General features: G+C 50.2%; 1 protein-coding gene and 1 non-coding gene across 9 annotated transcripts in view; one reads left to right on the top strand and one right to left on the bottom strand.

The window, feature by feature from the left end:
* Positions 1-19,954, top strand: part of SLC25A37 (solute carrier family 25 member 37) — a 37,623-nt gene extending 17,669 nt beyond the window's left edge. For 2 of the 8 annotated variants that reach the window (XM_025873818.2, XM_025873819.2), the window contains exons 2-4: positions 14,558-14,786; positions 16,798-16,854; positions 18,724-19,954. In XM_025873818.2, coding sequence (XP_025729603.1) covers positions 14,558-14,786; positions 16,798-16,854; positions 18,724-19,244 — 807 coding nt within the window. In that variant the 3' untranslated portion in view covers positions 19,245-19,954. The other 6 variants (XM_025873821.2, XM_025873820.2, XM_025873824.2 and 3 more) reach the window with 6 other exon arrangements.
* On the bottom strand, positions 8,162-8,234 carry TRNAR-CCU (transfer RNA arginine (anticodon CCU)). Its single transcript has one exon. It is a non-coding gene; the product is annotated as a tRNA-Arg (tRNA).
* Positions 19,955-21,687: the final 1,733 nt, after the last annotated feature.

The following is a 21,687-nucleotide window of genomic DNA, read 5'->3' as shown; positions in this document are numbered from 1 at the left end:
TCGCGCTGTGCATTCGAGACCCCTGGCTGCCTTCACCAAAAACAAACAAACAAACAAACAAAAAAATGCTATCTCAGGTGTTAGAGGAAGTCTAGGGAATTATTTGATTGTGACAGGATTTCAGATATGGAATGAGCTATGGATTAGATTTAGAATTTTAAAAAGATTATGGTGGGCGCCTGGGTGGCTCAGTCGATTAAGTGACTGCCTTTGGCTCAGGTCATGATCCTGGAGTCCCTGGATCGAGTCCCGCATCGGGCTCCCTGCTTGGCAGGGAGTCTGCTTCTCCCTCTGACCCTCCCCCCCATGTGCTCTCTCTCTCTCTCTCTCTCTCATTCTCACTCTCTCAAAATAAATAAATAAATCTTAAAAAAAAAAGATTGTGGTAAAATACATATAAAATTTACCATCGTGACATTTTTTTCTTTTTTCACATTTTCATTAAGTTTTTAATTTTAATTCCAGTATAGTTAACATCAGTGTTATATCAGTTTCAGGTGTACAGGACCATCTTAACATTTTTTTAAGAGATTTTATTTATTTATTTTGAGAGAGAGAGAGAGAGGGAGAGCACAGAGGGAGAGGGAGAAGCCGGCTCTCCGCTGAGCAGGGAGCCCGATGTAGGACTCGATCCCCGGACCCTGAGCTCATGACCTGAGCCGAAGGCAGACAACTGAACCGACTGAGCCACCCAGGCGCCCCCCTCTTAACATTTTTAAGTGTGTAGTTCAGTAGTGCTGAGTACATTCACACTGTACAGGCACTCTCCAGAACTTCTTCATCTTCTCAGAGTAAAACTGTCCCCATTAAACAATCACTCCCCCTTCCCCCCCACCGCCTGCAGCCCCTGGCAACCCCCATTCCGCTTTCTGTCCCTGAATTTGGCTACTCTATGTGCCTCATGGAAGTGATAATCATACAGTGTTTGTCTTTTTGTGATGGGTTTATCACATCATGTTCATCTTCATCCATGTTGTAGCCTGTGTCAGAACCTCGTTCCTTTGTAAGGCTGCATAATAATATTGTATGATAGACCACATTCTGTTTGTCCATTCACCCACGGATGGACACTTGGGTTACTTCCACCTCTTGGCTGGTGTGAATAATGCTGCTGTGAGCATGGGTGTGCAAATATCTCTTTGGGATCCTGCTTTCAGTTTTTTTTTGGTTATAAATCAGAAGTGGGATTGCTGGATCATATGATAATTCTGTTTTTAAATATTTTTTGGTAACCACTGTACTGTTTCCATAGGGGCTGTACCATTTTACATTCCCAAGGACAGTACACAAGGCTTCCAGTATCTCCTGGATTCCCCTCCCCTCCCCTTCCCTCGCCTCTTCTCCTCTCCCTCCCTCCCTCCCTCCCTTCCTTCCTTTTAAATACAGGTGTTTTAAAGCTGCAAGTAGGCCTGATGTATAGTAATGTAGATACATAGATTTATCTCCCCCAAATAAGACACAACCCACACACATTTGTTTTTCAAAGGATTCTTTACTGGTTTCATAGGTTTAGACTGTATGAGGCCAAAAAGGACCTCCTTAGAGACATCAGTATTAACTCCATTGATCCATTTGACAGATACTTGCAATTGTAATAGATTGTGAACAAAACAGAAGAAATCTCCCATCTTTTCTGGTGTTTACCTGCTGGTGGAAACCCATGTTGATGCCCAGCTAGGCTAGATTACTTCGAGGTCCTTAGAGATTTGAGGGCAGAGCTGGCTTGGAGTCTGGGTCTTCTCACTCTTGAAACAGGACTCTGTCCGTTTGATCATACTCACATTTAAGGAAACATTTTGGGGAGATTGCCCTGTTTGGGAAAGTGAGACACGCTTGGTGGAAACATCCGTGCCCTGCAGCGCCATGTGGCTCGATCCCCCAGAATCCAAGGGACCTGCGAGCCTGCCCATGCCCATGGCGAGGGCCCAGGTCCTGCAGGGTGACCGTGGAGCCCAAGCCAGGGGCAGAACCCACAGAGGACACCCCGTGCCCTGTGCTGTGGCCCCTCTTGGCCCCATCTGGCTATTTCTGTATGGTTCAGAGAGGAGCCAGCCCTTGAGCACGGGGAGGGCCCTCTCCACAGTGGTGACCTCGAGGGAATGGGCTGCAGTCAGCAGTGTCAGGGAACCTTGGAACTTTAGCAATGGTTAAAGGTTTTCCAGAACCACCCTTGGCGCTGAGCAGCCAGGCCCGGCGAGCCAGCTTCCTGAGGCACTGTCATCTTGGACCCTCTGTACCCGTGTAAACTGACACTGGTGATTTTCCCTCTACCTTTCAGGCTACCCAAGCTCCCTTTGTTACATAACCAGGATTAATGTAAGCAACCAGGTCCATTTGTTTAGAAATTGAGAGCCAAAAAAGGTGAATGCGGGAGTGGGGCTGGTGGGAGGGACAGAGGTCCCTGTGGGTGCTGTGGGCAAGTGCCCTGGCTTTTCTGGGCCTCAGTTTCTCTTCTGTTAATAGGCAGCAAAAATACAAGCTGCTCGGCCTGTGGTGAGGGTGACTCAGGTAATCTAGTCTCAGTGTGTGGTAATGGTGGGGGGCGGGGTGTTGCCCCCAACCAGGGCTGATCTCCTCCGAGGGAATGAGGGTTTTCTGAAGGAATTACGGTAAAAGTTACATCTTCCTAGGAATTTGCAGTTTATCCAACAAACAAACAAACAAAAACCCCACACATGCCAGACCCCAGGCAAAGGGCTTGTCGTTCATTATTTCCTTTAATCCTCACAGAGACGTTAGGAGGTAGGTGCTGTTATGGTCCCCTATTCACAGATAAGGGAACAGGCTCAGAGAGATTGAGTAACTTGCCAAAGGTGCAAAGGTGTGAGGAGGAAGCAGGAGAGTGGGGGGGGGGGGGGGGTTAGACTCAGGCGGAGCCCTCGAGCCTACGGTGCTGGCCGTTGTGGGTCTGGAATCCAGTGGAAATGAGAAGGCCACCTCGCTTTGTCCAGCCTCTTTCTGATCAGAGGGGGTGAGGGTTGGGTTTCACTCCTCTCCCTACCTTGTGAGGTTATAGGGACTGGGGCATGGAGTCCTCAACACCAGGGCCCCCCGGCCGGCCGCTTCCTTCTGGGACCCTGGGGTCTATTGTGTGTGTGGTTTATGGCCTGTCCTACTCTGTAGTCTGATGTTCAGTTCAGACCTGTAATGAGATCCTTTGTGCCAAACAGCCATTTGTCAGCAAGCAGGAGAAAAAGCCCCACACCTTCCCGGCAAGATTAAGCTAGTTTTGCTGGTGATTCTTAATAAGATTTCAAAGCCTTTTTATTAACATAGGTGGTTCCCTAAACCACTTAGGGAACATGCTGGAGCCCTTACAAAAATAATGACAAAGATGATAAACATGTGTTAAGCACCTCCTGTACTGTGCCAGGTGATCCATGTGTGGAAAAGTTTTCTTGAGGATCCATTGCAGGAAGCACGTGAGGGAGGGGTTTTTGCAGATGAGGGAACCGCCATTCAGAGAAGTTGAGTAACTTCCCCCAAGTGCATACAGCTGAAAAATAGAATAGGACTTCGATTGTGAGGTGGTTGAGGATACGGGATGTCTTTGTGTCCTCGGGTCCTATTCACAGAGTCAGGCCTAGAGTAGAAGCCCACCATGTAATTTTTGATTGGATGGATGCATTTCAAACCCCAGGGACCATCTGAGCGTCAGGCCGGTAGGTGGTTGAACAAGGTGTCTTTGAGATTCCACAGTTGGGATTTTCAGCAAAAGCTTGAAGGATGGTCAGCAGGGCAGGGTCTGGGAGCTAGAGTGCTGGTCAGTGCTGGCGTAGTGGTGATCAGCTCTTGGAGCTATGGGCTCAGGTCACATAACTGCTTCCTCATTAAAGAAGACAAAGTGGAGGTTGGGGGGCTCGATGGGTGGCAGAAGTCTGAAGTCAAACAAAAGCCCATCGGGAACCCCACCATACCAAACCATGACGGCAGAGCCTTGAGGGCTGAAGGTAGAGGGCAGGGCCCAGATTGATCATGTGGAGAATCAGTGCCTGGATTCTGTTCTGCACTCAGGTAATCCTGGTGCCTTGGGGTGGCGTCATGTGCTTCTAGGGTATTTCCGTGTGGAATCTTGCATTAAATTTGTTCTTTGATGTGGCGTTGCGATGTTTACCAATGTGCAAGGAAAATAAAACACTTTTGCGAATGAGGTATTTATTTCTTCAGTTCTGCCCCTGACATCTTGTCCTTACTTGTAGGTGGGGCGTTTTATAAGCCAATGACATAGACAAGGCTGCTGAGTCAGGGGAGGCCCTGCCGAGGCCAGGATCACGCAGTGAATTAAATTCTTTCCCGAAAGCAGCCTGAACTTTGGAATATTCAGTCTTAGCCTTTGAATACTGTGGGAGTGCCAGACTTTCATCCATCAACATGCCCCTCCTGCCCACGAGCTGGGACGGCGAATGGCTCAAGCCCTTTTTGAGGAGAGAGAATGGGTTCGTACTGAACAAGCCACTATTACCCAAGTCCACTTGGGACCTGTGGCCAGGCTGATGGCCAGCAATGCGAAACAGCAAAGCTCTGTGACCTCCGTGTGATTGGGCTCATGACTCTCTGTAAGTACCCTGCTTGTAGCCTGGACGTAGATCCCTCAAAAGCTTCGTGGTCTTAACCAGTGAGGATTTGGGGGACTTTGACATAGATGGGGCTACTCCCTCTTCAAAAAGGTCGGGCGCATATGGAGTGTTGTACGTATCACTTAGCATGGTAGGAGAAGCAGAGCACATCAGAGACAGGAAGGAAGTTGGAGATCACCTGTGATCCCTAACTGTCCACCCCCTAGCGAGAGGTTGGGTGGCTTCCCCGTTCAGAGTATGGCTCTGGAGCCAGTCTGTGTGTACTCTGTGATCTTGGGAGCTAGTTGCTTAGCCCTTCTGTGCCTCAGTTTCCTTGTTTGTAAGATGGGGATAATTAGTTGCTAGTATGACTGTTTTGTTATTATAATTATTTTGTGAATGGCGGTATTGGGGCTCAGAGAAGCAAGCTGACCTGCTTAAGGCCACACAGTCCTTAGTACCAGATGTGGGACTAGAATGTGGGACCCTTGCTAGAGCCAGACGAGGTGGATAGGTGTGACTGGTGGTTCAGGCTTTCCCTCCAGCCTCACATGCCATCTCCCGGTGGGGTCACCAATCCCATCCGTGCACTCTGAGCCCTGTTACCTGGAATCTTGGGAACTTTCCCACCTGTAGAGCAGCAATAATTTAATCCTTTGGGCCGACCACAGACTGGATGTTCTAAGTATGTCCTGGGTACATTGGGTCCGAGCCAGGCACGGATTCTTTCATCCCTCCCTCCATCTGCCGGAGAATCTTCTAGAGAAGGGGAGGAATGGCCAGGCTTAGCTCCTAGGATAAAGGGCTGTGGGAAAGTGCTTTGAGCCGTAGCAGGGCAGTGAGCTGCTACCCGTGGGTGTGGGGTGGTGGCACAGTGGCCTTGCTTGGGGCCGCAGCTTCGGAGAGAGCAGAGCGTGGCCAGCCTGTAACGAGACCCGGCAGGGAGGACTTCTGTTTCCTGGGCCTGAACCCTCCTCCCAGACGCTGGAGGCCCCATCCGTGTTAGTTACTGTGTGGCTCCTCATAGCTCCCGTCATGTGCAGTACGTAACCATGGAAAACACTGGAATATAAAGTAAATTCCAAATGCCTGAACAAGCTGTTCAGAGCCTCCCATAGTCCAGCCTCAACCTGCCTTTCTCTCAGCAAGCATTTATTGATTATCTAATGCTCAGCCACCCTCCTGAGCCCAGGACTACCTCTCCATCTGCACCTTACCTCTGCATTTCCCCTCAGGCATACCCTTCAGCCATACCTTCCTCTGGTTCCCAGACCCACCTGCACATTCACATTCCCCCTTGGCAGAATCGTTCACTTCCTCTCCCTGCCTGGTTGGCCTTTTTTATTTATTTATTTTTTCAATCAAAGTAACACGCGCACAAAGTCAAAAATCAAGTCAGATGGAAGGAATCGTAAAGACAGCTCCATTTCTTACCAATTGTAATACTGTTCCTCCTTCGAGGGACGGCTCAAGTGGCCCCTCTTCCGCCACCTTTTCTGGGTTGGATGTGATCTGGGGTCTGTCTGACTCCTCACGCTGTGGCCTGTTCCCAGGAGAAGTTGTGTTTGGGGCCGTGGCTTATCCCCTGGGAGGCCGAGGCACTTGGTTTTGGTTGTCTTGGTGGGATTTGTATTTTCTACTGAATGCTTAGGCATGTTATCCTTAGAAACAGCAGTGCCCTGAAGCACACCCCTAATGGGCCCTGGAGGTTTCGGGACTCCGTCCGGAGAGTATGAGTGAGAGATGGCGCGAACGCTTCGCAGGCCCACACTTTAGAGGCAGTGGATAACTGGGAACGTTGGAGCGTGGCTAGTCAGTTCACATGAAAATCGGGTCTCCTGTGGGACGTGAGCGGAGAGACAGAGCGGCCTTGCTGGTTTGCTCTCGCGTGTGTAAGCCCCCCCCAATCCTCCCCTGAGCATCCGGGTGACTAGGAATGGAGGGGAGTCTGGCCCTTCTGCTAGGTGAGGCAGGGAAATCGGTCCCAACACGGTTTAGCTGGAGGTGTGTTCCCACCAGCTCTCATCTCTCTGTTTTGTCTTGGTGTAGCTCTTCCCACTGACGGTACGGTGAACTGGCACCTCTGCCTGCCCTAAAATAGGGGGGCTTTCAGAATGTGTGTGCCTGGTACTCCCCACGCACCATGTCACCACATGCTTCGTTCCCCTACCTTGTGCCCCCTTTGATTTGGGGGTGGTGGAGGGAGAGGCAAGGACTTCTTTTAAGGGGTCCTTTTTCTCTTGTTGGTTCCTAAACTTGAAGAGGATCAAATTTTCCTTTTGATTAAAAAAAGAGAGACAGAGTAACATTCTCTTTATGTCTATACTTTTGCCAATTTGGGAGATTTAAGAAGACATGATTGGGGGAATTTTGAACTTGAGAATAAACTTCAATGTGCCTCTGCTTGCCGTGAACAATGTGGTTCTCCTGAAAGCATTTCCTGCAGTGCTCTGTTCCTGGTTAATGTGTGTGTGGGGCGGGGGCATGATGCCGGGCCTTTTCCTCCTGCCTCGATTTTGATGATTTCTGCAAGTGTTTTCAAAGGGCTAGGGTGTGATCATCCATCTTCCGTATCGTACATAGTAAGGACGAGATTCCAGGTTGGGACGCAGATTCTGAGTTGGAACCCTGGCAGTGTTGAACTCAAGAGAGCTGAAGGCTTTACTGTGTCTGCATGGTTCTCCTTGATGTGGTTTGGGTTTCTTCTCTGCTGTGCGTGACTCCTAAGGATTCTCCGAGGCGAGGATAGTACTTTCTAAGCCCTTGATGAGGTCTGTAGCTTCATTCCAGAAGACAGTTCTTTCCTCACAAAGAGCAGTGCCAAAAAAGCCTCTCTCCCGGCTGCCTGCAGGGATCCACGCGCCCATGTCTCAGCCAGCGAGACCTGCGTGGGAACAGGCTCCTTGGCTTGACGATGTCTGCGCTGGGTGGTGCTGGATGGGAGCTGGAGGGTCACCAGCAGACCCCAGTGCCGGGGACACACAGTGTCATGGATGGGCTGTGGGTGCAAGTGGGAGAGCTTCAGGCACAGGGCTGAAGGAGGCTGTGCGCCTGTGGGTGGCTGGCTGTGGGCTTGGAAAATTGGGAGGGGGCTTGGTTTGGGACCTGCAGCCTGGCTGTGGTTCCATTTACTGACTGTCAGTGCCACTTGGCAGACGGGATAGAATTAAACATCGATTTGACCGCTAATTCTGCAAGGGACACTGGGCGGCAGACGCTGATATGACTTGGCATTTTCCTAGCACTCTGTGGGTGCCTGAACTGAATTTCCTTTCTCTGGGAGCAAGTCTGGAACAGCAGAGACTCCTTGGTAGCCTTTTGGGGCCCAGCCCTGGTCCCTCAGTGGGTGCGTGTTGTGCCCACCTGTTATGCTGTGATACTTGTTCACACCATGACCCGGGAGCCCCGCATACACCCCTTCCTGCCCTGTCTCCCCATTGCACCTGCCCCAAAGTAGGAGCGTGGCAAATGCTTTTGAGTGGATGAATGGGTAGATTTCCCCTTATCTTCTCCTGGTCCTGATAGTGCGTGTATTTTTGACACAGGAAGTTTTTCATATTATTATTTGTTCTTTCTTTACTTATTTATTTTTAAAGTAAACTCTGTGTCCAGTGTGGGGCTTGAACTCACGACCCTGAGATCAGGAGTCACATACTCTACCAACTGAGCCAGCGAGACGCCCCACTTGTTCTTCATCTTCTGGAAATACTGAGAAAGGAGGACTTGGAATCCGGGTCAGGTGGGAGGACAGTGACCCCATGATGCTGCAGGTCCTTGGGCTGGGCAGGATATGCAGGGAGGTCAGAGGTCTCCCCGCCAGGCTTGGCTTGCTCCCTTAGCTTTTTTTGCTGGGCACCACTTTCCTGACTGAAAAGGCAGGTGCCAAGCTACGTGTGCCCTCTGCCCAGGGCCCTTGCAGCTCCTGTCATACGATCCTGCAAGCTCACCTGAGGCAAAGGACACATTTTCCACTCTCCAGCCACCCTCTTCCCCTCAAGAAGAGAACAAGACGAAAAGGTAGGCTCATCCTGATTTGTCTTTTTAGGGGGAAGTTTGCCACTCACTCCATTCTGGCCTTGCTGGGAGCTTATGGAACCCGTTTAATGCGAATACAGAGTTTGTATCATTGGCATGGAGCCCTCCTATAGAATCGCCCTTCTAGGGCTGGAGGAGACTTGCTCAGTCACACAGGGAGTGGCAGAACCAGGCCTGAGGTCTCCTGATTTCTGGGCCAGAGTGCTTGGATAACCCGCCCAGAGGCTCATGCTGCTTCCCGGCCGTGCTGCTTCTCGGGCCTGTCTTCCGGCTCGTGCCGGCCACACTGTGCCTGGGATGCCCCGGGGGGTTCCTCCTGACACCCCAAGCTGCCCTCTGCACTTCCTGCGTCCAGGGCCCATGCCGGCGACTGCTGTTTTCTCAAAGTGTGTTCAGCAAGGTGGAACTGGTTATTCCGTGAGACAGGGTTTCTGTCGCCCAAGACAAACAGTAACAAGTGCCTTGTTAAACAAAATTCACCAGTGCTTTCCTGAAGGACTTCCCAGAGCCTTTAATATGCTAATGTGCATTCTGAATTTCCAAGAGTGGAGAATTAAAAGGCGGAGATTGGGAATTTATTATAAAGAAAGGGCGGGCGTGCAGTGCAGCTAGGCCTGAGCAGGAACTGAAACCCAGGACAGGAAAGGCGGTTTGTGAAATTCTCTGTCTCCGTCTTTTTGGTTGGTTTTGGTTGTGCTTTTTAATCTCTGCCCTTTCTCTGTTGTCTTTTTCCTTCTGTTTACCCTCACGCCTGGGCTTTTAGAAAAACATTGTGGTAAAATATACCTAACATCGAACTTGCCATCCTAGCCATGTTTAAGTGCCCAGTTTGGTGGCATTAAGTACATTCACGGAACTGTACGTCTTGTAAAAGTGAAACTCAGGGTCCGGGAAACAACCACATTCCCCTCCCCCAGCCCCTGGCAACCACCATTCTACTTTCTGTTTCTATGGTTTTGGCAACTCCAGGTACCTCGTGTTACATGGACTCAAACAGTATTTGTGTGTGTGTGGCTGGCTGGCTTATTTCACTCAGCATCATGTCCTCTGCGTTCCCCCAAGCTGTAGCCTATGCCCGAATGTCATTCCTTTTTAAGACCGAATAAGATTCCGTTGTCTGTATGGATCCCTTTTTGTTTATTCATTCATCCATCGAGGGACAGGACGCTTGGGTGGCTTCCACTCAACCCCAAATTCTTCTTTGGTCCACAGGTCACTAAAAAATGCCTGGCCCTGAGTTGTACCTTTTGCAAGTAGAGTCACTGAAAATGAAAGAGAGGCTAAATTGAGGGGTCTCCACTGCTCTGGCCACTCCTCCGGCCACTACGTGGCCACCTCGGCTTCTCTTAGCCCCTCCCACGACCATGCTGGTGCAAATTGGCCACCCTTGGGGCACGCAGAGGGTCTGTGTCCTTCTCAACCGTATCTCCCACGTTCCTTGTTATTTATTTCCCCAACGATTCTCCCCTTCTGCATCCTGGTGCCTGACTGAGGGTGGGTGCTCCCTGCAGGCAGGTTGAAGAAATGAAGTTCGCACGAAAGGGGCTCTGGCCCCGAGCTTGGCCACGGTGGGCCCAGAAGGTCCTTGATTGAGTCCTCCTCTGTGCTCAGGGGCCGCTTGCCTCTGTCCCAAGCCTGTGTCATTAAATGTGGCCTCCTTTGAGTAGACCTCTTCCCCCCGCCCCTTCCCCGGGACAGAGAGATACCCAATTGTCCTTTTCTTGTTCACAGGGGGTGGGGCATTTTGGTTCAGTAAAATTTACTCCAGCTGCCTCACCCCTAATTTAAAAAGAAAGAGGTGAGAAATCAATCCCAAATTTCCCGTGTAAGTCTGAGAGCTGGCCAATGTGAGCGGCTTTGTCAGGGAGAAGGGGGGGTAGGAGAAGAGGTGGTCTTCGTTGCCTCCCAGCTTCAGCCAGGCCTTTCCCACGGTCAACTCACTCCGGCTGCCGACAGCTCTCTGGGAGCTCGCTGCGGGGGTTATTCCACGCCCCGACATTGAAGAACCTGCTCAAGGTCCCAGCGTTGGAGTTCAGACCTACAAGGTTGGACTGGCCGGCTCTAAAGCTTCCTGCCTTGGCCCCCCGCTCTGTGCACACCGCCTCCCCAACCACCCCCTCCTCACTTAACCCTGGTGCCCCCCCTTTCTGCCAAGGCTGGATGCAGAATGTTACTAGAAATTGCTAAGGCCGAGAGGGCCCTTTTTTTAGGGGTCCTCCAAACTGAGTGATGATCAGAATCATCTGGGGAATTAAAAAAAAAAAAAGAGTTTAGAATCCACATGTGTTGGAGTGGTGCTCGGAGGTACATCGTTAAACATTTCCCCATGATTCTGGTAACTAGCCACGGTTCCAGTCCTCTCTTTCATTTTCCAGTTGAGGACACTGAAGACCAGAGAGATGAGATGCCATAGCCAAGGCCCCTGGCCCTGTTGGAGCTGGGGTCAGGTCCAGAATCCAGCCTCTCAGCTCTTCGTTCCAGGTCCTGTGTGTCTTCTCACACTGCTTGTAAGGGGCTCCTTTGTTTCTACCCACTGGGACCCAAGGGAGGCCTTCACCACAGGCTGGTCTTGCTGCCCAAGGCCAGAAACTGGGGCCAAGTGGGGGGGTGGAGAAGGCAGGAAGCTTTTCCAGTCCATCCCCAGGGGCTCTCCCCTGGGCACAGGACTGGCAGGAGCCACCCATTACCAACGGGTCCCAGGGACAGGCTGCCTCAGCTCTGCATGTGGCTCAGCAGATCACCCCTGGGCTTGAGAAATGCAGCAAAATGAGGACTTTTTTTTTTTTTTTTTAAATCAATAGGGAAAGGGTGGTGGGAGGGACAGGTAATTCCAGGAAAGCTACTCATATTTTAGGGGGAGAATGCAATAAGAGACCTAGTACCGCATCACCCCCGTTGGTACCCTAAGTTGCACACATTTGTTTGTTCACCCATTCGTTCCGCAAATATTTATTGGACCCCCCGACCCCCGTGTGAGTTAGACACCGTAATAGGCGTTGTAGATAACTGTAAATTAGACAGACGTAGCCCCCCCCCCCGCCCCCATGGAGCTTAGACCTCTGCAGGGCTAAATAACTAGAACCACAGCCTTTATTGTCATTAACAGTAACGATGGTCATAGACATTTAATTTTCTCAACCATTCTGTCACAGGAGGAAACGAAAGCGGGGCGGGGGTAACCATCTAGCCCAGAGTCACAGCCTAAGTGATGGGATCTGGGTTCCATCCCTGTTTGCTCTGTGCCGCCTCCTGCCTGGTGCCCCTGCTTTTCATCAGGGGCAATTATAGGAAAAAGCCGGGGCGGGGGGTGGGGTGGGGGGAACTACGGAGCTTTCTTTGCTGTAAAATGTGAGCGATTTCAAGTGTTGTTGAGGATTTAGTGCCCTGGGTAGCCTCAGCAGTCCTGAGGAAGCGTGTGTGCCTCTTCCGGAGTGGACACTTTGCACTCCCATACTCGGTTCACTCTGGCCAGGAGCACCCGCCGAGCAGCGTCAGGTGCCCTCTAGGTTGACAAATTCCCTCTTTCTCCTTCCCTTGCTCATGTTTGCGTATAATGTATCCTCCATTATGAAGCCACCTCGAACACCTTTGGAAACATGTTAGAATAGAAAATAGTTCAACAAAAGGCACAGGGACAACTGACCCCATCCATTCCCACCTGGCATTCCCTGGAATGGGGACCCAGATGTGGGGCAGCTGCCTTGGGCTGGGCCAGGGGGCATTTTCACCGGAAAACAAAGGGTAAAGTGGTGAGTTGTTTTGTTGTGGTTTTTTTGAGAGAGTGGGGGAGGGGCAGAGGGAGAGGGACAAACAGGCTCCACGCCCAGCGCGGAGCCCAGGCAGGGCTGATCTCATAACCCTGAGATCATGACCTGAGCCGAAATCGAGTCAAGACGCTTAACCGACTGAGCCACCCAGGTGCCCCAAGTGGGGAGTTTTTAATAAAGCTAAATTTAATTTAAGGAACAGCTTTATAATCAGAGGTAGTCTTTGCTTTTTTTTTTTTTTTTTTGTGGCATTAAAAATGTCCTTTCATAGAAAATGGTCGTAATGGAGGGCAGTGGTGATTGTTGCTCATGTTGTTATTGTTTTATGGCCTTTCTTGGCAAAACGACAAGTTGCCAGTGATGTGCCCATTTTCTTTGTGGTTTTTACTAGCTGGGGACATCTGAAAATGACCATTAATTTTAAAAATTTATTTTTTAAAACTCAAGTGTCGTTAACATGCAGTGTTATATTAGTTTCAGGAGTACAACATAGTGATTCAAGACTTTCATACATCACCCAGTGCTAGTCACAGTAAGTGGGCTCTTAATCCCCATCACCCAGTTCACCCATCCCCCACTCCCTCCCCTCTGGCAAACACCAGTTTGTTCTCTGTAGTTAAGAGTCTTGTTTTGGGGCGCCTGGGTGGCTCAGTCGTTGAGCATCTGCCTTCGGCTCAGGTCATGGTCCCAGGGTCCTGGGATCGAGCCCCGTGTCGGGCTCCCTGCTCAGCGGGAAGCCTGCTTCTCCCTCTCCCACTCCCCCCTGCTGTGTTCCCTCTCTCGCTGTGTCTCTCTTTGTCAAATAAATAAATAAAATCTTTAAAAAAAAAAAAGTCTTGTTTGTTGTCTGTTTTTTTCTTTGTTTGTTCATTTGTTTCTTAGATTCCACATATGAGTGTTAATTTAGATCATTGGTTTTCACACTGTTCCTCTGAGCCCTGGAGTTGCTGGGTTGCTGGGGAGGGGGGTGGCATGTGTGTGTGGGGTGTCTGCCTCAGAGTGAGAAGAGAGCCCAGGGCCCTCCCCCCCCATTCTCAATTAGAAGAATTCTTCCATTTTATATATTAGCTTTGGGTATGATTTTGTTTGGTGGTAAAAGGGTATCCCTGCTCACGGTTGGAGACCCTCCCCTCTAGCCTGCGTGTGTTGAGGGGAGTGGAGGAGCACATGCTTGTTGCTTTTGCAGGACTGAGCCAAGGTGGGTCTTTCACCTGGCAGATACTATCTCCTGAACCAGTCAGGGTTCTCCAGAGAGACCAAGTCAGGAGGGAGAGAGAGAGAGAGAAAGAGAGAGAGAGAGAGAGAGAGAGAGAGAGAGAGAGTGTGTGTGTGTGTGTGTGTGTGTGTGTGTGTGTGTGTGTGTGTGTGTGTAGACCCACCATACCACACAGGGTAATCTGTTTCACTCAGGGTCTAATTTAATGATTTAAATGTTAATCTTATCTAAGAAATAACTCCATAGCAACATCTAGACTAGTGTTTGGTCATAGTTGGAGCCATTGTGGGTACCATGGTCTTGCTCCGTTGACACCTAGATTAACTGTATACCCACTTAAGTGCCCTGGTCATCTGACAGGGATGACAGATGGGGAAAGCTGAGCTTCTGCTTCGAGGAGGCAAGGCTCCACACAGGAAGAAATTAAGAACAGGACCATTTATGTGTAAGTGCTAACTTCTAAAGACAAAATGTAGAGAAGCTGTGGGATGAGGTCTGGAGGACGCCTGGGAGATTCCCAGTGGGGGCTGTAAAGGAGCATTCAGAACATGGAGGTCTCAGATAAGTGAGGACACAGACTTCAGGACGAGAGGGGCAACCACAGGTTAAGAATACTTCCAGTTGACTAGGCCTCTGAGTTTATTAAGGGTTTGTGACCATCCTGTTTTTTTAATTGGGGGGGTCCTGAGGTCCAGAGAGGTTAAGGGATTCCTCAGGGCTCACACAGCATGTGGGTACATCTTCCTATTTCATATCCTGCCCCCAACCATCCTTCCCCGCTGCTGGCCACAATGAAATCCATGCAAATGTGCGTATGTGAGGGGGGGAGTACTCCAGGAAGGAGGGAATCGGTGTTTTCCTCACCAAGAAATCCCGTGAAACTGAAAATGGACAGTTTGCTCTCCCTGTCTCCCTGAGTCTTTTTTTCCTCTTTACTATGCTTGTTAACTTCCACGTTTCTGTTTTCTTGCCCCCCCCGCCAGACACGAATGCAGAGTTTGAATCCAGATCCCAAAGCGCAGTACACAAGTGTCTACGGAGCCCTTAAGAAAATCATTCGGACTGAAGGCTTCTGGAGGCCCCTGCGAGGCCTCAACGTGATGATGATGGGCGCAGGGCCGGCCCACGCCATGTATTTTGCCTGCTATGAAAACATGAAAAGGACTTTAAATGCCGTTTTCCACCACCAAGGAAACAGCCACCTAGCCAACGGTATTTTGAAAGCGTTTGTCTGGAGTTAGAGAGCTCTCTCCTTCAACAGACCCTTCCCCAGGGTTCTCCTCCCTGTGACCCAGCAGCCTGACGCCTCATCTCCGCCGTGCTTGCTTACGAATAAAGAACTCTAGTCGTGTGTGCACACACACCCAAACACACACGCGCGTGCACACGCACACACACACACACACGCTTTTCTGTTCCCCTCCTTCGCTTTCTAAAGCCTGGGGGAAGTCGGTGACAGAGGTGTTTCAGTTTGCATTGTTGCGTGGGTTTTTCATTTTTTTTTTAAGACATTGAAAAGCAATTAATGATCAGATCTAGGAAAAAAAAAAAAAACAAACCCTGAATAGAAACAAAACTTTTAAATGCTGGATTCAAAAAAAAAAAAGTTATCTGGACAGCTTCTTTGAGACTATTTAAAAACTGGTTCAACAGGTCTCTGCAACGTCAAGATCTAACTAAGCTTTAAAAGGTCAAGAAGTTTTATGGCTGACAAAGGATTTGCTGCAGCGCAGGCCACCTTTCCCACCTTAAGCCTCTGGGGATCTGGGGGTTTCGCCCCCGTTCTCTTCCATTGGTCTCCGTTGCCTCTCTCAGCAAGCAAGGGCTGGAGTAGTTTTCCTTTGTTGTTCTGAGGGAGAGCGGCGGGAGGGGGCCTGGGTGGGCGGGTGGGCAGGCGGCTCCTACCTGCCCGGCTCAGTGGGCTCAGTGGGCTCAGTGGTGGCTCTTTCCCCATCTCCTGTGGGTTTTGCTTTTGTTGGTTTTTGTTTGGTCATGGAATAAGGCGTCCTTATTTTAACAAAACTAATTTTTCAACACGGAAGAGGGAGAGTGACCATCGACAGCTTTTACCCCTTCTTTTTGTGCTGAGAGAACCCAAAAGCATCCCTTCCACCAGCAAACCCTGGTAATAATAACTACCTGGCTGGTTTGCAGGCATTTATTTTGCTTTTTTTTTTTTTTTTTCAAATGGGCCCCTGGTTGCATTTGTCAAGACAGTCCCCAAGGGTCACACTCTGACGCTGTCCCCTGAGTCCGTGGCCTCGAGGTTTGCTTCTTGCTGAAACTGCCTTGTGTAATGGTTTAGTCCCTTGGTCACTGAACCCCTTGGAGGTGGTTGGACGGAACACAGTTCTGCCCAGCGCCGTTACTGCTTCGCGACGATGTATGCTGTGGTTGCATTTTGACCTTTCTGGTGGTAATCGTAAGTGTGTGTGGCGGGGGGAAGGGGGCTTTATATGCATTTCTGAAGCATTATCCTGGTATTGCTCATTCCTCCCACCTTCCGGGGCTAATCTTAATTGCTGGGCAGTGTCACCTGCCTAGGGAGGAAACCCAAAGCCAAAAGCAAAATTCCAGGCCTGAATTAGACTTCAGAGGTTCCTGGTTCTTGAAACCAGGCCAGATGTGAGCCTCAAGATGGGGTCTGCCATCTCTGAGATGAGTCATCGCTTTGCAGACCAACCCTGGAAATCTGCCATATGCAGAGCTTCCTGACGTCTGCTTCTCCTGCCTGTTTTCTCGAAAATGCCTGGATTTTATTAAGGATATTTCTTTTAAAACTTCTTTTCTTTTTCTCCCCTCTTAGCTGTATATATAATATCATCCCCTTTGCTTGCCCCAGCTCAAGGACAGAGTAAGTTAGTCTGTAGACAAAGGTGAGGGACAGGAGAGAATTAAAATCTGGACAGTTTTCCACTGGGAAAAGCCACGAAGTGTGGTTTCTGGGTACCATCAGGCATCAGCAGGTCTAACCTTTCCCAGCATTGACTACACATCTGCAGGATGAAAATGTGGCCAGTGGCGCCTATGTTATCGTCCTCATTTTTCTCAACAATTCCATCATAACTTTACGTTTTGAAGAGTCAATGCTCACCTGGGAGCAGCTGGGCATAGATTTTGCTTCTCAGAAAGCTCTGTGCGGGGTTCCATCTGATTTTCCGTTCCAGGAACTTCCTCAGAACTCCCGGTCGCGGAGGGTAATTTTCTGGAGTTTGTTTTGCAGGGATAGCTGGGAGTATGGCCACCCTGCTCCACGATGCGGTAATGAATCCAGCAGAAGGTAATGCTTCATGGTCCCAGGGAATGGCAGGAGGGGATGTGCGAAGGGGCAGCAAAAACAGTGGGGGGCGGTGGCGGGGTGGGGGGCGGAGACCGAAGGTTGGGCAAGGGGACTTCCGGCCCCTGGTCAGAATAAGCGGAATTCTTCACCACGTTAGCAAAGGCCTCGAAAAGGGGCTGAGCATTTGAGCTTCTGGCGTTCCTGTTCTCTTGAACAGAGAGTGGGACTGTGATCCTCGGACCAGCAGCATCAGCATCTCCTGGGAGCATGTTAGGAATGCTAATTCGAGTCCCACCCCGGACCTGCTAAATCGGAGTCTCTGGGGGGTAGAGACAGGGAATCTGTTTTAACAAGCTTCCTTGAGTAGTCTTTGGCACTCCTGTAAAACCTGTGTGTGTGTGTACATGTGCGTGCAGGCACATACACACTCACACGCACAGGCCTTTGTTAACCTTTATCAATCCCAGACAGATGTAGGGGGAAGCCGTCAGAGGCCGTTCATTAGGGCTTAGGTTCAATTTGCTTTTTTAAAAGAGAGTTGAAATTATTACGGACCATCTCAAACGTGCGCAGACATAGAGAGAAGAGTATTTGGAGTGCCGTGTGCGCCTCACTCTACTTGTGATTTAACGTTTGGCCATCTTGCCTTAGCCAGCCCCTCCCACATTATCTCTCTTTTTTTTAAATTATTATTTTGAATTTGGGGAACACTGGAAAACAGTTGTCAGCCGTGCAGATGTGAGTCCTTAGCCGACTCGGGTCCGTCCAGCGAGGAGCTTTGGGGCCTGGTACTGGGCGTCCTCGCAGCTGGGTTATTCTCGGTGTGACATGTAGGACTCTCTCCACCTTTCTCCCCAACTAAAAATTGGTCCCTTGCCAGAAGGGAAAATGAGAGGTAAAATGTCAACATTTCAAGTCTTTTGTTAGGAGTTTGTCTGTTTTTGTCTTTTAAGGTGAACATTTCTTATTTGCTTTCAGCTGCCTCCCAGCCCCTCGCAGACAGGGGACTTGTTCTGACCTTCAGGGACTTGATGGGTCAGGCTGGGAGAGGCGGGCTTTGTTTTTGTGTGTTTAAGGCAGTGCATCCAGGGACCTGGTCAGTGACCAGTTAGCCCATGTCAACCAAGCAAGAATTTTGTTTCTACTTTTCAAAGAGAAACAAGTGAGGTTCAACTCCCTCTCTTCTCTTTGACATACTGATTAAGGACTTCATTTCTCTAAGAGTAAAGCAAAGTGCACTGCATCTGTTCACTTGGCAGTGCGTGGGGACTATTACGACTCAAGCCTGAGGCCCCCGGTTGCCTCATAGCCTTTGAACCAGCAGTTACTTCTGTATTTTAAGCCAGGGTCTTCATTGGGGTGTGTCACTGAATTTGGGCTCACATAATTCCAGTGTTTCTTCCAAGAGTGCTGTGACATACAGAAGCTAAAAACGGCGTGTGCAGACCACATACAGAGAATGAAAGACGGGACACATGTGTAGCTGGGACGGTGGAGGGTAGAGAGATGGGGGGGCGGGATTTAGTTTTGCCGCAGGTGCAATGCTGGAGGCCTCCGGGATTTGGGGGATCAGATCACTGAATCTAGTCTGAAGTGGCTGCCTGGTTCGGGGGCTCCCTTACGCGGGCTGCAGGCAAGAGAAACCGAGCACCGGGTCCTGGGGTCACATCTGTAAACGGGAGAGCCCAGAGCTGGCGGCTCTGGATTCTCAGGCTGGGGCTGTGCGTGTGCTAGCTCTCTGGGACCTGTTACCAGTGTGTCTAAACTTGCTTGTTTCTCTTTATGGCTTGGCTGCCCATTTCACTGCGACCCGGGGTGGGGCCAAACCCAACCAACCACCTGCCCGACTGCCGGTGGCCCTGACCACAGTTGTGAAGCAGCGCATGCAGATGTACGACTCGCCGCACCGGTCAGCCCTCCGTTGCGTCTGGACAGTTTGGAGGACCGAGGGCTTGGGGGCCTTCTACCGGAGCTACACCACACAGCTGACCATGAACATTCCCTTCCAGTCCATCCACTTCATCACCTACGAGTTCCTGCAGGAGCAGGTCAACCCTCACCGGGGCTACAACCCACAGTCCCACATCATCTCGGGTGGGCTGGCCGGGGCCCTCGCCGCAGCCGCCACCACCCCCCTGGACGTCTGTAAGACCCTCCTCAACACTCAGGAGAACATGGCCCTCAACCTGGCCAACATCAGCGGCCGGCTGTCGGGCATGGCCAATGCCTTCAGGATGGTGTACCAGCTCAATGGCCTACCCGGCTATTTCAAAGGCATGCAGGCCCGTGTCATCTACCAGATGCCCTCCACGGCCATTTCCTGGTCTGTCTATGAGTTCTTCAAGTACTTTCTCACCAAGCACAAGCTGGAAAATCGAGCTCCGTACTAAAGGAACGGGCCATGGGCAGTGATTCCAGAATCTTTTATTTTAAAAAGGCTTTTTCCTGCCTGCTTCCATTCCCTTGACCTCACACCGAGGTTATGTTGGTGGGGTGTTGGCAGGGTGGGCCCTCTGCTCCCTGACGCCTCAGAGAGCAGGGACAATGGGACAGCCGCTGACCGGAAGGCCGTCCACAGGGACGTCTGAGGTGGCAGGTGGGGAAAGACTTTGGACGAGGAGTGAGGGATGGCTTTTGCTCTCCCTCCCCTGACAGGAATGTAGCTTTTCTGCCTCCCTGTAGCCGTCTCCTGCCCTACGATCGCAGCTCACAAGGGAGGGGAGAAGATGTGCAGTGACTGAAAGCATTAAAGAAAAAAAGAGAATTCTGTATATAAAAGTTCTAGTACACAGTACAAAATAGATGGATAATGTTTATCCTTTATTTTTCTATGTAGAAGTTTTTGGGCGTGTGTGTGTGTGTGTGTGCGCGCGCGCGTGTGCACGCCAGTGTGTGTGTGTGCGAATAAGTGGTACAGCTGGGAATATCAAGTTGTTTTGTTTTTTGTTTTTTAAAAAGATAAGAGGGCTGAATTCTTCCATTGGGTTAAGTGAAAAGGCACCAAAGTGATAAATTAGTGAATGTGGCCTAAGATTGTGTGGAGCCCCCAGATGGAAGTTTCACTTGAATGTAAAATAATAAAGTTTATATTTTGAATTTACGTTGCAAACAAAATCAAAATAATGATATATTACTCCTAGCTACTTTTTTTCTCCTTTTATCCAGTCAGTCACCTGCGTGTGCCTTTTCCTTTTGTCTTTACCGAAAATTCCAGGACCAAAGATCGGTCCTGGGGCATTTTCTCTTGCTGTAGGCACATACACATGCACACCTAATGGTGGCAGGATCGGTCACATTGGAGGATGGCGGCCGCCGGCAGGAGTGCAATGACTAGTCTTATTCCTGCTGACACCATTCCCTTCCTCCTTGTAAGGGATGCGGATGTCTGCCTTCCTGGGCCAGCACGCAGCAGCTCTTGAAATGCCAAGGTTTTGTTACTTGTTGAGCAGGCGATTGGGATAAATTCTCCCTAGAACTTATTTCTGCTTCAGCCTTTAACTCTGGCACCTCAGATATTCTTGTGTGTTGACTAAATCTGTTTCCCTGGGCTGTTTCAGGGATTTTTTAAAAAAAGCATAGCAAGTATGTCTATGGCACGTGCCCATCCCTCTGTCCACCATTAGTTCACCTGGCACGGAGCCTCTCACCTTGCAGTGACAGAGGCCAGGCCCTCAGGCCAAGCCCAGCCGCTGAAGTGAGACCCAGACGCTTGTGCACAAGTCAGGATGTCTCTCCAGAGCTATCGTCAGCCTCACTTAGCTGCACCAGCTGAGAACTCGAGGCCTAACTGCCTTGTTCTCTGAAATGGTGCATCTGAGCCCGATTATCACTAAGAAAATGCAAGCTTTTTTCCCCTGGCCACGCCCTTTGATTGGCTGCCAGGCATCTCCAAGGGAAGCCCAAATGGCTTCACAGTTTCCTTCTGGAGCCCTTTAAAAATGAGCAGGAAGCACATGTATGTTCAATCTGGTGGGGCTGGCCCTGACCTTCGGCCTTTGCCCTTTGCCCCTGACCTGCCCCATGGTCAATGTAGTGCACCTCTCCGAGGCTCAGACCCAGGCTCCTTTGGAGGCTATTCTTCCTGCCAAGAACTCCAGGTGGCACTGGAACAGGTTTCATCTTGGGACCCCGCACGCCGCCTTCAGGAGTCGTTTTGAGGTCAGAGACGGAAGGGTGCCATATCAGGCAGCTCCCATGTGTGCCCCATGAGAAGGACCTTGCTCCTGGGCTGGGAGGGCTCAGCTGCTGGCCTCTCTCACTTTGGAATGAACCACTCCGCACCCTCTGCCAGTTGGAAACCAGTTGTAGCAAGCCTCTGTCCTACCTGGGGTTGCAAAAAGCCCATGGAGAGAGACCCTGGTGCTCTGGGAAGTATTTACATCCTCTACTAAAACATGCTGTGTATTACTGGTACATTCTGCAAAAGGAAGAAAACTAGAGAGAGAATTCTAAAGTAATTACCCAACCACTCTTTCTCCTCCTCTTAAGATGTGCCACACTGCTGCAAAAAAAAAAAAAAAAAAAAAAAAAAAACCACAGGATTTTGTTTCTGATGGTATTCAGAAAAGAAACTGTTCACTTCTCTAGGAAAGCTCCTTTGGGTAAGCGATGCAAGAAGGAGAGGTGAGAAGGGGGTTTGAGAGCTCTGTGGACTGAGCTGGAAGGTCTGCCCACACTTTCCTCTCACCGCACAGATGGACTGGCCAGGAAATGGGGCGATGCACCTGTCCTGCCTTCCCCCCTGGACCTTCATGAGGCTGGATGAGCCATGTATCTGAGCGGGTTTTGAAAGTTGTGAAGCACTGAACAAATGTAAGTGGTCTTAATCTTGCG

The sequence above is a fragment of the Callorhinus ursinus genome, unplaced genomic scaffold (assembly GCF_003265705.2).
Source record: "Callorhinus ursinus isolate GAN/ISIS: 27379988/994484 unplaced genomic scaffold, GSC_fseal_2.0 scaffold4, whole genome shotgun sequence".
Lineage (NCBI taxonomy): Eukaryota > Metazoa > Chordata > Mammalia > Carnivora > Otariidae > Callorhinus > Callorhinus ursinus.
The sequence above is the reverse complement of the archived record's forward strand: the minus strand, read 5'-3'. Positions and strand labels throughout refer to the sequence as shown.